The 16514-nt window shown below is 40.3% G+C and overlaps 1 protein-coding gene across 5 annotated transcripts in view; it reads right to left on the bottom strand.

Annotated features, from left to right (window-relative positions):
* Positions 1-11287, bottom strand: part of VSTM2A (V-set and transmembrane domain containing 2A) — an 82865-nt gene extending 71578 nt beyond the window's left edge. For all 5 annotated transcript variants that reach the window (XM_039327171.1, XM_039327168.1, XM_039327170.1 and 2 more), the window contains exons 1-3: positions 10600-11287; positions 8452-8618; positions 6100-6150 (exon numbers count right to left, since the gene is read on the bottom strand). In XM_039327171.1, the coding sequence (XP_039183105.1) occupies positions 6100-6150; positions 8452-8618; positions 10600-10675 (294 nt within the window). In that variant the 5' untranslated portion in view covers positions 10676-11287. The remainder of the gene's footprint in view (positions 1-6099; positions 6151-8451; positions 8619-10599) is intronic.
* Positions 11288-16514: the final 5227 nt, after the last annotated feature.

The raw sequence follows: 16514 nt of genomic DNA, 5'->3' as shown, positions 1-16514 counted from the left end.
TTCATGCCACAGGAACAGGAAACTATTCCAAACAAGGCTAGAGGGGATATAAAAACCTACTGCCCATGTGCTCAATCTCTCTCTTCTTCTCTGCCTCTTCTCCTTCTCTCCTCTGCACTTTCCTGAAGAACCATCTTTCTGCAATAAACTGTAACCTTCTTCCCAAAGCAGTCGCCATGTTTGCTTATTTATTCCCGGCTTGGATGAACCAGGATGAAGACCTTACTTCTAACAATTATTATCCAAGAAAAATGAAGAGCAAGTCTGATTGCATATAAGTATTTGGAATTACATCATGATCAAGAATTGGTCAGCACCAGGTAAAAATGAATTGCATGGATTTTGGTTGAAACATCTGATTACACCCATCTGTTGCCAGGCAGTTTAACAATATACTGCAAAGAGGTGAAATTGAAGCTTGGCTAACATCTGGCAAAACTACAGGATAATGAAAGATCCAGGGGCAGTGCTAGACAACTGCAAGACAATTACCTACTTATCTACAATTTTCAAATTGCTAATTGGTGTTCTAGCCAATACAGTCCAACAGCAACAGTTTGAAAACAAACTCTTTCCACCAGAACAGAAGGGAAATCACCCAAATATCAGAAAAAAACAACAACAACTTCCAATTGACAAGATATTTTGGATAAATTGCAAGGGAAGGAAGACCAACTTGAATGTAGTATAGATTGTCTGCAAAAAGACACTTGACTCTCTGCTACATGATTGGATAATCAAGTGCCTAGGAATAATAGGAATCAGCAGAAACATCAGAAACTTTGTTCAAAGATGGTTGCTAGATTGGGAGAGGTTAATATCGAGAGAGGAATCTTCCAAGGAGACTTACTTTCACCACCACTGTTCATCATTGCACTGATTCCTCTCTCAACAATACTGAATAACATAAGCCACGACTGTTTAACATTAAAAACATCTGCCAGACTATCCCATCTCCTTTATATGAATGATTTGAAGTATATGGAAAAACACCATCTGAAATAGAATCATTGCTCACTGCTGTCCTCATATACAGACAAGATATTGCAATGGAATTTGAACTGGACAAATATACTGTACATCATCAAATGGGGAAAAATAGTGCAAACTGAATGAATCAAGATGCCCTATGGAAATAACATCAAAAGTCTGTATGAAGACGATCACTATAAATACTGGGCATCCTTTGAGCTGACAACATCAAGCACACTGAAGTCAAGAAAAAGATTAGAAGTGAATACATCAAGAGAATGAAGATCTTAAAGTCCAAATTCAGTAGAGGAATTATCATCAAAACAATTAACACCTGGACAACTCTAGTCATTAGATACACAGCTGGAATAGTGGACTGGATTTAAGTGGTAGTAAAAGCTGTGGATAGGAAGACTAGAAAAATGATGACAATGAATCATGCCCTTCATCCTTGAAACAATGTTGACAGACTCTACTTACCAAGGAAAATGGGTGAGCATGGAATATTGCAAGTACATCAAACAGTTGAAGAAGAAAAGGGCATTAGAAGAATATCTGAAGGATAGTGAAGAAGATGTATTGAAGTTAATGTACCAAGAAGACTTACCGAGTACTGGAGAGAACAAACTGGCCTACAAGAAAGACCAAATAAGGAACAGAAAAGAGGCATGGGAAGGCAAAGCATTACATGACCAATACGTTAAAAAAATAGCAGGCAAGATAATAATAAGACCTGGCAATGACTAAGAGCAGAAAAGTTGAGGAGTGAGATTGAGGGGTTTATTATGACTTCACAAGACCAAGCCTTAAGAACAAATACATCCAAAGCCAGAACTGAGAAGACAGCAACAGACAGCAAGTGTCACCTCTTCAAAGAAGTTGAAGAAACAGCAGATTAGCTAGTTAGCTGTTGCAAGAAGACCACACAGATTGACTATAAACAATGGCATGACAAAGTAGCAACAACAGTGTATTGGAAGATCTACAAGAAATATCATTTATCTGCAAGCAAGAACTGGTGGGACCATAAAATAGAGCAAGTAATAGAACATGAGTTAAAATACTCTGGGACTTCAGGCACCTACCACATAACACCCCAGACTTAACAATTGTTGGTAAGAAAAACAAACATCTGGATAATGAACATGTCAGTACTTGGAGATAGCAGACTAGAAGAGAAAGAACCAGAGAAAATAACAGTATACAAAGACCTGCAAATAGAAATAGAATGACTGTGGCAAAAGAAAGGAAAATTAGTACCAATATTCATAGGCAACTTGGGAGCAATCTCAGAACAATGGGAGTACCACTTGATCATCATGGTGGTGGTCAGAAAGCCATGGTTGTGCAGTGGTTAGAAAGCAGTATTGCAGGCTAATTCTGCTAACTGCTGATTGCTAGCAGTTCAGCAGTTCAAATCTTACCAGCTCAAGGTTGACTCAGCCTTCTAATTCTTCCGAGATCAGTAAAATGATGACCCAGATTGTTGGGGACAATATGCTGATTCTGTAAATCACTTAGAGAAGGGACAGTAAAGCACTGTGAAGTGATATATAAATGCTATTGCTATCACCGTCAATCAATTAATTGTAAAAGGCAGCTTTGCTCAGAACAGCTTACTTTCTGTAACAATACTTTTAACACTATCAAACATCCACATCTGCCTATCATGAATCCTTGGAAGGAGCTCAATAAATGAATAAAAATGCCAAATCCACTCTGAATATCTGGCTTACTGTGTGATGATCCATAATAATAATAAAACACAAATTGTCCTGGTGTCAGGCTTGTCCCAGCCTGAGCATTTAGGAAAGAAAGACCCTCAACTCAGTTTTGGAGTAAAAGGTTCCTTTTGATAAATCAAGTGGTTACACCACAAGCAAAGCTGGATCTAAATATTCCATGATTTCCCCCATTCCCTTGCCCTCCCCTCTTTAATTACTCCATCAGTGTCCAATGATATTCATACTAGACATTTTGGAAATGGCTTTGAAGTTTGGCACCTCTTTGTGGGGTTTTGCATTCTGTTCTCATGGCTCTGTCATTGATCAACTGGTTTGTTCCAGATTGACACCTCTAGTTCCTGTCATCCTGTCACCCCCCCCCCCTTGCGTCCCCAGTCCTACTCTCTACTTCCCCAATCTCTCCCCGGTGCATTTTACATCAGGATGCCAGTGAAGCGGAGTATGTTGAAAATGGCAAACCTGACACCTGGTTCTGTACTTAGGGGAAAAGCAAGATCTGAAGAATCTTCAAAGATAGTATCAGGACTATCTGAATCTTGTTCCTCAGGGTGGGTGGCAATTAACCCTATTTAAGTAATGGAAACTAGTACATGGTTTCTCTGACAGATCTTATTGGATGGGTAAAAGTAATTGGAGACAAATGCAACCATACTCTGTGCTGTGTGGAGCAATGATGGCAGAGCTATGGTGGCACAATGGTTAGAATGCAGTATTGCAGGCTAATTCTGCCCATTGCCAGAAGTTTGATCCTTATAGCCAGTAAATTGAATTGACCAGAAATTATCCAATGTTGTTGATTCCTGAAGAAATAAAGAAGTAAGGAGGGTGATCTTGACAGAAATATACAACTATCATTACCTAGGTACTGAAACATTCTTTAAGTCTTGGCAAATATGATAATATTCAGAAACAGGGCAAATACCTCTCAGATTCACTAGACTATAAAGAGGAGGGGAGATATTGCACAGTCATAGACTCGGTTATCATATCCTATCTCAATAATATGTTGTTCTGATCTTCCTGTGATTTTTTTAGTCTGGATCTGAGCAACTTTGTCTATCAGCTGCTGGACAAACCTCTCTGCCTGACTCTGCAAAATATCATCCAAGCGCCTCTGATCTAGTAGGGAATGGGCAACCCAAAACAGGGCTTCTGGACAGCATTCTGAGGATGCAATAAGAGCAGGGAAATACTGCTGTTTCACCATTCTTACTGCCACGAGGTAGCCCTTAATAGCTGCTCTAAGTGGTGTCCTGTTGGAGTCATCCATTATCTTCCTCAAGTGGCACTCTAGGCATCTTTTGGCCCTTTTCAGAACATGTAGTTTCTCTGTAAACCATGAAGAGCATCTGGATTGATGAGTCAAGAGAGGCTGCATGGGCACAATCTTGTCCAAAGCAATGGCAGCCCTTAAATTCCAGGTTGCCAACAGAGCTTCAACAGGACCATGCAGCAACACCTCTATGATATTCTCCAGCTCCCTCTGGAACCCATCAGTGTCCATCAGTCACTAGGGGTGAATCATCCAAGTGGGTCCAGTCTTCCTGTGGAAGGGGGGCACAATACTAGAGTCTCAAGGACACCATGACAAGGGGAAATAATCTTACATCCTCCACCAGGTCACATTGCCTTTGTTCCAGCAAAAAGATCAAGTCCACTGATCCATTGACCACTATCCTGAGTCGGGCCAGTTATAATCTGAGATAGGCCCATGGCTGCCATGAATTCCTGGGCTTCTTCAATGCAGATTGAAGTCCCCCAGAACCTTAAGACTAGAGAACTCCACCACAAGTCCTAGCAGCTCAAGCAGAAAGGTTGCTGCACAGCAGAGAGGCTGGTATACTAGCAACAATCCCATCTGATTCTGTGAGCCCAACTTCAGGAACAGAATCTTACAACCAGAGATTTGTGGAGAAAGGCCCTGGAAAGTCAACACAACAACAAAAAAAGACTCTGTGATAACTACTGCCACCCAATCTCCTCTGTCTTGGGGACTTCCCTGTTGTCAAACCTGAACACATTTCCAACAGGGCAAACCATCTTCCAGGATCAGCCAGGTTTCAGCAATGCATGGCAGGTCGGCTTACTCCTCTTTAATAAGATCTTGAACAAAAGCAGCTTTATTATTGAACAACCTGGCATTCAGCAGTAATAGCTGGACCCCAAGGTTTCTGGGGTATGTGTGCTGTCCAGGGAATAGGGATGAGTTCAGGGAACATACCACTGATATTAAATATTGGGGGGGCATCTTCCCCTGTAATAGCCTGCTATCTGGCTCCCGTAGCATACCCTGCCCTTCATTTGATCCTGCCCTATGCCCCCTGAGATAAATATTTCTTCTACTATAGCAATCTTGTTTGTTTATTGCAATTCTTGAAGGCTATGTTTCCCAACAAAAAATATATGATCTTCTTGAGAAATATTAACCCATGTTATTAAAATTGTTTTAGCTTGACTTAAAAATATTATTCTAAGAATATTGTCCATGGTATCAATAGACATTTACTTAGTTATTTACTTTACTTAATTACTTACTTATGAGATTTAGAGGCTACCTAACTCTGAAAAGACTGTAAAATATTATTTTGTTGTCACTTGGATATTTATGTAGCATTTATGCAACCTAATTACCAAGCCCAGAGATGAAACCAATAGCCCATGTGGCATTTATATATTCTCCCAAACATCTTTCAAATGAATGCTCACAGAATTAATTCCTTCTCATCAAAAAATTAAATTAAATTAAATAGAAAGAACACCTCAAAAACAGGGTCTGAAAACAGCTCTGTTACTGGCATGTCATACAATACAAATAATTTACTTCAAATACGTGAACCTGTTGCAAAACCTAGAGACATATAAGCAATATAATGGTGGAGTACTCCTTTACCAGTCAGGAAAATCTTCAGGGTTTGATAAAAACATGCTCAACATAGATTGACTAAGAAACTGCATCAGTGTTGCCTATGGATCCAGAAATATGTAGAATTCCTTGAGATACTTTGATCAGTTTCTTATGGAAACTGCTGGTGTATTCCTTGGCATTTCTTTAGATGCTACAGCTAAGAAGGCACCTTCAAAATTTCCATTTAGGAAGATAGCAGTAACAATTTTATTGCCAATATGTCCACATGAAGGTGTTAATTCCTGAAGAAGATAGTTATGAGACATATTGTCTTTTTTCAGAAAATGCATTTTATTTATCTATAGCTTCTATGTTTTTTATCCCAAAGGCATGGGAAAGATATGGAAAGGCATGGGAAATGGCATTTATCAGCCCAAGGCTGGTGGGTTTTGGTATTGTTGATAATTAAAGAGAACAAAGCAAGTGGGAAGTCCTTTAAAATAAAATAAAATATTCTATATTTCATCATAGACTTACACTTATCTTTGTTCCATCATTGTCCAAGTCTTTCTCTGGTGATAATTCCACCTGTTGAGGAATGAATAACTGTTTTTACATACTGAAGGCAAGACGTTTCTTATGTAAAAATGAAATTCCATCACTTCTCATTTCATATCACTCCAATTTGCAATCTACAATAAGATTGTAAAGCAAGAATCTCTAACAATTGAGATATTTACAGGCTTTCAAATGTGCTAGAATGCTGCTGATCTGTACTTATTGCAAGATTGAGTCATTGCTTATATAATTAGACATATGGATCAATAAGTATACATATGAGATCATTATGAGAATTTGCTGTGGTTCATATAACATATATGTGTCTGACCTATTTCCTGCACCTGCTTTGCCTACTTGTTGCATAATGCGATACCATTATCACATTATGCAATAAGTAGGCAAAGCAGGTGCAGGAAATAGATCAGACACAATGTCTTACCTTAAGCATTGTTAAGTATGTGTTTGCCAAATTCATAGTTAGGGGTCTCTTTAGTAGTTACAGCAAAGTAGAGGTAATCTACTATTAAAAGTCTGATGGCAATTGACAAATAACAGAAAAGTGTCTTTCACCCCAGAGCCATCTGGTTGACTACTATGGACATGAAAGTATCAACTCATATGAATAATGTTGCTTCAAAGAATGTCCTTACCTCATCCCAGGGCCTAACCCAGGCATGTCAAACTCGCGATGCCATGTGATGTCGCGCAATGTATTGCGACTTTTCCCCCATTGCCGGCAATGGGGTGAGCGTGGTTTCAGTATGATGCATCCGGCCCACAGGCTGGCAGTTTGACATGCCTGGTCTAACAGAAGTAATTCAAATCCATATTCTCTTAAAATAACAACACTGGTTAATTAAGCCACACTGGATCACCACAAGACATCATGGTCCATAAGTTTCATTGAAGAGGCTTTCATCCTGCAATAGCTTAATTTATATCCTCATGAAGGTTCTTCCATTTTTTTTCTTTTCAGAGCTAATATTGTAACCAGTTTAGTTAACCAACATTTTTAAAACTAGATTTCCAGATTAGGTAATAAAACAAAGCAAAACAGAAACTCTGAATACATGACAAAGATTTGTCTCTCGGGAGATAGATCCAAAGAATGATCTGGCTGGAGCCAAGCACTTCCTGTAATAATCAGGCACATGCTGTGAGCTGACATGTTTACCTCCACTGGAGGTATTTTTTATCAACAATTCAGAGAGAAGAGAAAATAAGTTTATTGCATTGTGAATTTATCAGTGAGCACATGAGATACAGAACTGATTCTCCACATTGCTGATTAATAAATAAGTAATAGTAAGTATTCAATATAGAGTTTATTTCAGTTTATCACAATATAAAACAAATTCACAATTTCAATCTATTCCCCACCATTACCACCATTACCACTTAAAATAAAAAAAATCTTGAATCCTGAGGCTGAACAGATTGGTCTGGAAATAGCTTGAAAGGATCTAATATACTCTGGATCTAATCTGGAATCCACAGGAATATTTTAAAAGTCCAGATAATATCCTGTATATAAAATGAATGTTATGGAATAATATAGAACATGCTTTGATGGACTGACCATCATTAATTCTAGACTAAAATTTTAATTTAAGAGGATAGTAACAAATAGTTAAATGTCTGTGGCAATTCTCAGTCATCCAGATCATGGTTGTCTCAAAGATGTTTTTTCAAAAGGCAACTAGACTTTCTTTGTTTTTCCTTGAAGATGTTTCACTTCACTAACCCATGAAAACTTCTGTTCTATGTCCTCCTTTGAATATTAGTAGAATTTATCTAAAAATCATGGGGTTTTTTTGAGGAAGAAAATCATGTTCAACTCACTACTGATAGCAAAAGCCATTCCTCATTGCTATAGTTAGCTAAATAATTTGTTTAGATATCTCTTGCTTTCAATAATATTAATGAATTCTGAAACTGTCTGGATATAACAAAGACATTGCAGACATGAATAGACAGAATCTGAAAGATGCAAACATGTATTTTCCATTCTGTCTCAACATAAGGAATAAAGCTCACATGAAATCTAATAAGTTCTTTATAAAATTATATGCTTTGCATTGATCAAATTTACACTCTTTAAGAGTATGTATCTTTTACTCATGCCTAAGAATAACAGATCTTTCAAAACCTGTTAGCAATGAAATAAAAAGCCAGGGTTCTATACCTTGGCATTTCTTACTCAGTGATTTTTTTAAAAAAAACTTATCCTGGTAAGTGAGTATATTGGATTTTCAGGGAAAACCAGATCTGTTCCCTGAATCTCTATTTTCTAGCGGCTTATGGAGTGCTTAGGATGTGAGCTGGTACCTGAGTGTCCGTCAACTCAGCTCCAGCTTCTTGGTCCTCAGTTGCCCTCAGAAACCACCACTGGATTTCCAGGTACACTGAGGCAGAGCCACTCTGGAATGCACAAGACATCTCCACATTCTGCCCCTCAGTAACTGTGATATTCTGAGGGAATTCAGTAAATTTGGCTGGAAAAGAAAAGCAGATCTCATTAGGATTCTTTTTCTCTTTTTCTGTCTTTACTTACCCCCCTCTATTCATTTCCTTGATTTCCTTTCTTTGGAATATGATCTTATACAGATGCACATGGGAATAAATTGCACTGCATTCACCAGATCATATTGCATGTACCTGATTAGTTGATTGAATAAGATTTAAACCCAGCTAAGCACACTTAGGATTGCAGTGCTCTCTTTCCCCATTTTCTTTCTTTTTCTTGTACTAATGTTCATGTATTTTCTGTTCTATGTCCTCCTTTGAAGTATTAATAATCACTTTTACTTTTCTTCCATATTTGTCTAAGAACCACTTCTGTCCATGAGTAAATGGAAAAACTAACTATAGAAATATTTGCACAATCATGTATAATGAAGTGTAAATATTGTATGGAAGGCAGTATTTCAATAATTTTCCTTAGGGATTAGTGAAATATATCAAACAATCCAAATGTTTCTTGTTTATATATTTACCTATTAGGTATTAAGTAATTATCAAAATAGTATGCTTTTTTTCTATTTTTAAAAACAAGATTTGAAAAGTTTGTTGTGGCATTTCTTATAAAGCTTCCTGTGGTTAGATCCTACTTAATGTCATTATTAATTTTATTTGAAATACCACACTAAATAAAAAGTAGATAATATTTTAGTTCAGAAGATTCAAACACTCAAAATACTTTGCTTTATTAGTTCAGTCCCAGCTATCTCTTTGAAAAACACAAAATAAAGAACATATTTCTTAGTACATATTTGAGAGAAAAATTGGCATATGCCCTTTATATCCCTACAGGAACATTGGGAAAGTAATCTGCTCAATTAAGCCACCACATCTTGCTTTCAGTTTTCAGACAGTAAGCACCAGTTTGACCACTTCAGTTCTGTGATATTACAGAGTCACAGTGGACATGCTGAAAAGTCTTTCATAATATCACACATATATGTGCTTGATTATATCCTGTGGCTCATTGCTGTGTTATTGAAGAAAATCCTTGATTGCTCTTCACTTTTTAAGATTGCGAACAGCCACAGGTATCTTTTTCAGGGATCTCTCTCTGTGTGTGTTTTCTTTGAAAAGAAAGTCTCCCACACTATCCCCCTCCCAATCATTTGCTAGTATAGAAACTCATTGCTAGTAAAAAAGAAAAAGTAATCATATTCCTGCTGACTATTATTCCCTCACTCCGGCCCCATCAATGCCTAAAGTTAAACAAATAAATGAGCCAAAAATTGCTAATGGCATTTCTGGTTGACTGTACAGTATTTGGAGGAGACTCCTGATACGATTTCTCTCCATGGTGCTGAAATATACACTGCAGCCTTTAAAGTCTCAAACAACTGGATGGATTCTGTAGAGCAGGCGCTACTTGTAATGTAGATGGTGCCTTTGTCAGGGCATTTGGGGCCAGCAAACGGAGTAGTCTTTGCAGAAATACAGACAGAAACCAAGGTTTGAGAACATGAACATATGATTATAGGGGAAAACAGAAGAGAGGGAGGGGAGAGAGGAGAGAGTGACATTCTTTAAAAAGTGTACTATTTAAAGCAGAAAAACAAATTTTCTTTTCCACACACTCCATGATTCTGAATTCTGAAAAGGTTTGGAAAATTACATATATAACCTCTATGTTTAAAAAAATCAACAACCTCTTTTTAAATGAAAGCACTGCTCAGATATAAACAGCAATATATCTATAAGATTGCAATAGTGGTGAATATCTGTAGCTCGGGTGTAGGATGAATCTATAATTAATGAACCTTCATCCTCATCTATAAGATTTTTATGCTACATTTGTGTCTGGAAACTGAATGCACATATTTATATTGTACTCACTTTTGATGAACATAAGATTTAAAAAGGGAAATACAAGGAGCGCTTATTTCAATACCCCCCCCATGTTCTTTTTCTGTCTACCAGATTTCCTCTATTCCAATTTTGACAAATGGTGGCTCTTACCTTGAGAAGAAAGTCCTTGCTGTATGTAAAATACTACGAAGAAATGGAATCCAATATAAGCCCAAAAGATGCCCATGATTCCAAAACAAAAAGGGGTGGGTGTAAGAAAATCACATCAGGATAATGCAAGAGAGCCACACAATCCCACAAGAAAAGGAAGCACAAAGAAATTTTACAATGGGATTGGACACCTGAGTCCCAATTGTAACACTGCCAATGTTCTCCTGGAAAATCTGAAAAGTGGAAGGCCAGCTTCAGAGGAAAAGAGAGACAGACAGATAAACAGAGAGACAGACAGATAAACAGAGAGAGACTAATTGCTCCGATGCCAGCTGTCCAGATCCAGTCTTCCTTGGACTTGGAAAGCAGATTCTTCAGAGCACCTTTCCTGCGACTTTGCAGTTCTATCAGCCCCTGCTGCTAAACACTGCATGATGAGCGCCCTCTCTAAACACAGTGCCAGCTTGGAAAAATAGGGAGGGAGATGAGAGCCTGGCGTTGCTCATCGCACTTCAACTTTCCCCCTTCTTTGCCTCTCTCTGTCGGAGCAGTTATGCTGACGCTTTGTACGCTAGCTTCTCGCTAGCGCTGTCTCTGTCTCTTTCCCCCTCCTCGCTTCTATGGTGCTGAAATAAGCACGAAAAGGAAGCATATAATGGGGATCATTGCAGAGGACAGAAATGTTGATTACATTGATGGGGGAATTTTCTGCACCCCTCCCATCCTAGACTGAGGGTTTAATGCAGCGATTTCATTGATGATTCTGTTTCCATTCCTTTAATCTCTCCATCTCTCTCCCTTTTTTCTGCATGCACTCCCTAGAGGCTATAATTAAAGAGCCAAAATGTTTTATTTTGCTGCTTTTATGTTATATATTTCATACTGTAAGCTCTCAATAGTGACAGAAAATAGTTTTACAACCTTGTTTATGAACTCAGAATCCTGATCCAAAATAGATTCCCTCCTAGGAATTATTTTCAGCATCCTTTTTGAATATTCCTAGGTTATAAAAAGTTGATTACAATTATAGAAGGGTGATTAATGTCATTTTACATTTTTATATTTTTCAAACATATTTTCTGAATGAAAAATAATTTGAATTCTGACTGATTTTCTGAAATGTATTTTCATATATCAATACTAAGGGGTGTGGTGGTTCAATGGTAAAGATGCTGAGCTTGTCAGCTGGAAAACTGACAGCCTCGGTTCAAGACTTGAGTGCTGCATGATGGGGTGAGTTCCTGCCAAGCTAGCAATTTGAAAACATGCAAATGTGAATAGAAAAATATGTACAACTTTGGTGAAAAGGTAACAACATTCTGTGTGCCTCAGCATATAGACATGACCATGGAAATGTCTTTAGACAACACTGGCTCCTTCGGCCAAGAAACAGAGATGAGCGCTACCCCTTAGAGTCAGAAATGACTGGAAGGGGGAAAGCTTTACTTTTACCTTTATATCAATAATAGAAGAGGGGAATATCTTGGGAACAAAATCCCAAGGTGACATTCATTAATCACAAATTGATGAATACCATTTCAGTATTCAGTAATGAAAATAACTGCACAACCCACATATATTTAAAGTTAGCAGAAACTATCCCTATAATTTTATTGAAAAGGGAACGGTCAAGATAATTGTGATGGCCACTTCCAGGCAATGGTGCATTTCTTCATTCCTCACAAAGGGTGACACCTCCTCAGCTGTGTTTCTTGCCTGTTTTTCTCTTTCCCTCATCTCAAATATTTTCCCACCACTTAGGAAGGAAGGAAAGAAAGAAGGAAAGAAGGAGAGGGAGGGTCTGAGGAAAGTCCTGCCTTAGTCCTGCCCTGCTGCCCTTTCACCTTCCCCTTGCCCCCTCCTCCTGGCCTATCCTGGGGATCTCCATCCTATTGCTAAGGAAGCTTTGGATACAAAGCAGGTCTCCTCCCATGGAGAGGGAATGGGCCTCCCTCTGACTTTGCCCTCATACCCATCATGAGCAACCTGGCTAAGGAGAGCAAGCACAGCAGCAGCAGCCTTAAGTGCAGCTGGGTGCCCCCTTGGGGAATCGGGACTGGGCTTGGGTGCTCGAGGGCCAGGCTGGGCGTTTGACCTCTGCTGCCCAGGGCTCAGGGCAGCCCACACCACCATCCAGCCCCCCCACATGGCCTGAGAGAAACAGTGAGTGTAAGGACCCACCCCACTTTGCATCTTAAGAAGACAGAACTCTTGGAATAATTCTTCCAACAGGAATCCTTTATTAAGAAGAAGTGGTTGCAGGCGTGCTAGACAGGACTTGGGGTCCAAGCCCTCCCATTCAAGGTTTTAAGGGGTTCCCCAGTAGTCCCACCCAATCAACCCCCCTTCCAGTGATAGTTTCAGGTATCACAATTCCACCCCCTTTTTTCTTTCTTCCGTCTGGATGGAGACTTCAGATAACTACATGAAAGGCAAATACCCTTCTTTGTTATGGTAAGGTCCTTTGGTGCTAACGCTTTGAGGTTACAATAAACACACATTCAGCATTCAGCTCCTTGAAGTATACTGAAGGAAGTGAGGGCCATAAAGCCCCTTTGTTCTCCCCCTTCTCTCCCTCTTATGGCAGAATCCAGAGAAGGCAGAATTGGGAGTTTCTATATTTGATAATTAAAGATGAAATATAATTGGATTCTGACATCCGGCCCCTCTTAAAAATAAGAGAGATCCACCTGAAAGAAAACACAAGTATAAAATTTAGTCAGGCTTGTTAGGATACTCTGTGTGAAACTTCTTCAATAGCTTCGGGGCTCTGACATGACGTTTATGGACCCACTCGTTTTGTGAGGGAGGGAGGTGTTTCCAGGCAACTAGGTACTGAGTTGCTCCATGATATCTCCTAGAATCAAGGATTTCCTTTATTTCGAAGTGTTGTTCACCCTCCACCATGAGTGGAGGTGGTGGTGGGGGGATTTTTGGCCGTAGAGGTGACTGATGCTCTCTTTTCAGCAAGCTGCAATGAAAAATTGGGTGTATTTGCCTGAGATTTTTGGGTAATTCTAATTCTACTGTTACTGGATTTATGATTCTTTTAATTGGAAAAGGTCCTATATATTTTGGTCCAAGTTTTTTACAGGGCTGTAGGGACTTTAGGTATTTTGTAGATAAGTACACCATTTCTCCTATAATGAATGGTGTAGGCTCAACCCTTTTTTTATCGGCTTGTGTTTTGTATGCCTGCCTAGCTTCATCTAGTGCTTTTCTGACTATTGGCCAGGTGTTTTGTAGTTTCTCCATCCATTCTTTCAGCGAAGGGATCGTTGGTTCGCTTGGGGTTTTTCCTAACCCAAGTCCTCAGCTACATGGAGGAATACGGGCAGGACATTCCCAGCGACAAAGCCCGCATCCAGATCGTGCAATCCGCCCTGGATGGACCGGCTGCAGATTGGGTGGTGAACTTGCATGACTCCAATGCCCCAGAACTCAGTAACTTCAACCGTTTCATGTCCTCTTTGAGAAGACGATTTGAAGACCCCCTGGCTGATTGCAAAGCCCGTGAAAGGATAAAAATGATGAGGCAAGGCAAACGCCCGGTGGCTGAATATACACAAGAATTCCGGGCCATTGCCAGCAAACTGAATTGGCCAGAAGACATCCTCCTTGGCCATTTCAAAGATGGACTAAACTATGATCTATATGATGCTTGCCTGCCCTGAGGGGACCCACATCGACTTGAGGAATGGTACGTCTTGGCAGAGGAAGCAGAGATCGACATATTGAAGAGGCACCGCCGAGGAAAACAATGGAGCCGCCCCCCGCCTGAGCTGACACACCAACCGGTGAAATCATCGGATACAGCCAAGAAGCAAATGGGGTGTTTCAAGTGCGGAAGAGAAGGGCATCGAGCTGTAGAATGCCGCTCAAAGGCCCCCCAGCACAACCCAGACAGATCCCCAATCAACAAACCCGGAAAGTTTTCAGCTAAGCCAAAAGAAACGGCCATGAGAATGATGGAAATTGCAGAAACCCCCACCTCTGCTCACCAAGGGGAAAGAACTCCAGCCTACACCACAGGGCCGGTGGATGCCTCAGATGACAGCTCGGAGGGCGAACCCCTGGTAAGTGGATGCATCACACCCATCTTCAAAACAGTGACTATATTAATCCCCCCCATGCCCGAAGCTGTGAAGGTGAAAGCCTTAATAGACTCTGGCTGCACCCGCTGCCTCATTAGCCCAACACTAGTGGGGAATCTGGGCATCCCATCCAGGAGACTGGAACAACCAATCTCATTTGGCCAGTTAGATGGATCCATAGCAGGGGGGGTGCCAGCTACCCTAGCCACTCTACCAATACACCTCTCCCTGGGCAAACATGAAGAGGACATAACGTTTGTGGTGACCCCAGGTATGGAATGCCCAATGATTCTAGGGATGGAATGGTTGAAAAAATGGAACCCCTGGGTAAATTGGAGGACGACAGAAATCAAATTCCCGAAGGGGGACCCTATGGACTTAAAACCCCAAGAGAGGCTACCAGAATCAAGAATAGAAAAAGCATCCATAGGAGAGGAAAAAAGATTAACAGAAATACCAGAGGAATATAGGGACCTTGCTGAAGTCTTCAGTGAGGAGAGGGCGAATGAGCTTCCCCCCCACCGACCCACAGACTGTACCATTGAATTCAAGCCTGGGGCAAAACTCCCGAAGCCCAGATTATACTCCATGAGCCCAAAGGAGAAGGAGGAAATGGAAAGATTTATAAAAAAAAACCTGGAGAGAGGTTTCATTGAGCCAGCCAAGCCTAAAGTGGCTGCCCCGGTCCTTTTTAGAGAGAAGAAGGATGGCTCCTTACGTTTATGCGTGGATTATAGGGCCCTGAATACAATCAGTGAAAGCAACCTATACCCTCTGCCCCTCATGAAAGACATGCTGTCACACCTATCGAAAGGGAAAATTTTTTCTAAACTAGACCTAAGGGAAGCTTACTATCGCATGAGAATTAAGGAAGGGGACGAAGTTTCTATATTTGATAATTTAAAGATGAAATATAATTGGATTCTGACATCCGGCCCCTCTTAACAATAAGAGAGATCCACCTGAAAGAAAACACAAGTATAAAATTTAGTCAGGCTTGTTAGGATACTCTGTGTGAAACTTCTTCAATAGCTTCGGGGCTCTGACATGACGTTTATGGACCCACTCATTTTGTGAGGGAGGGAGGTGTTTCCAGGCAACTAGGTACTGAGTTGAATACCAGAGGAATATAGGGACCTTGCTGAAGTCTTCAGTGAGGAAAGGGCGAATGAGCTTCCCCCCCACCGACCCACAGACTGTACCATTGAATTCAAGCCTGGGGCAAAACTCCCGAAGCCCAGATTATACTCCATGAGCCCAAAGGAGAAGGAGGAAATGGAAAGATTTATAAAAAAAAACCTGGAGAGAGGTTTCATTGAACCAGCTAAGCCTAAAGTGGCTGCCCCGGTCCTTTTTAGAGAGAAGAAGGATGGCTCTTTACGTTTATGCGTGGATTATAGGGCCCTGAACACAATCAGTGAAAGCAACCTATACCCGCTGCCCCTCATGAAAGACATGCTGTCACACCTATCGAAAGGGAAAATTTTTTCTAAACTAGACTTAAGGGAAGCTTACTATCGCGTGAGAATCAAGGAAGGGGACGAATGGAAGACTGCATTTAACTGCCCCATGGGGTGCTATCAATTCAAAGTCTTGCCATTTGGATTACAAGGGGGCCCTGCAGTCTTTATGCAATTAATCAATGACGTTCTAAGGGAGCACCTGTTTAAGGGGGTCCTTGTTTACTTGGACGACATTCTTATCTTTACCGAAACAAAAGAAGAACACGTCAAACTTGTCAGAGCGGTTTTAAAGAAGCTGCGAGCCGCTCACCTATATGCCAAACTCTCAAAATGCGAATTCCACCAGGAAAGGATAGAC

Source organism: Crotalus tigris, unplaced genomic scaffold (assembly GCF_016545835.1).
Source record: "Crotalus tigris isolate CLP2741 ecotype Arizona unplaced genomic scaffold, ASM1654583v1 scf7180000024351.1097467, whole genome shotgun sequence".
NCBI classification, from domain to species: Eukaryota; Metazoa; Chordata; class Lepidosauria; order Squamata; family Viperidae; genus Crotalus; species Crotalus tigris.
The sequence above is the reverse complement of the archived record's forward strand: the minus strand, read 5'-3'. Positions and strand labels throughout refer to the sequence as shown.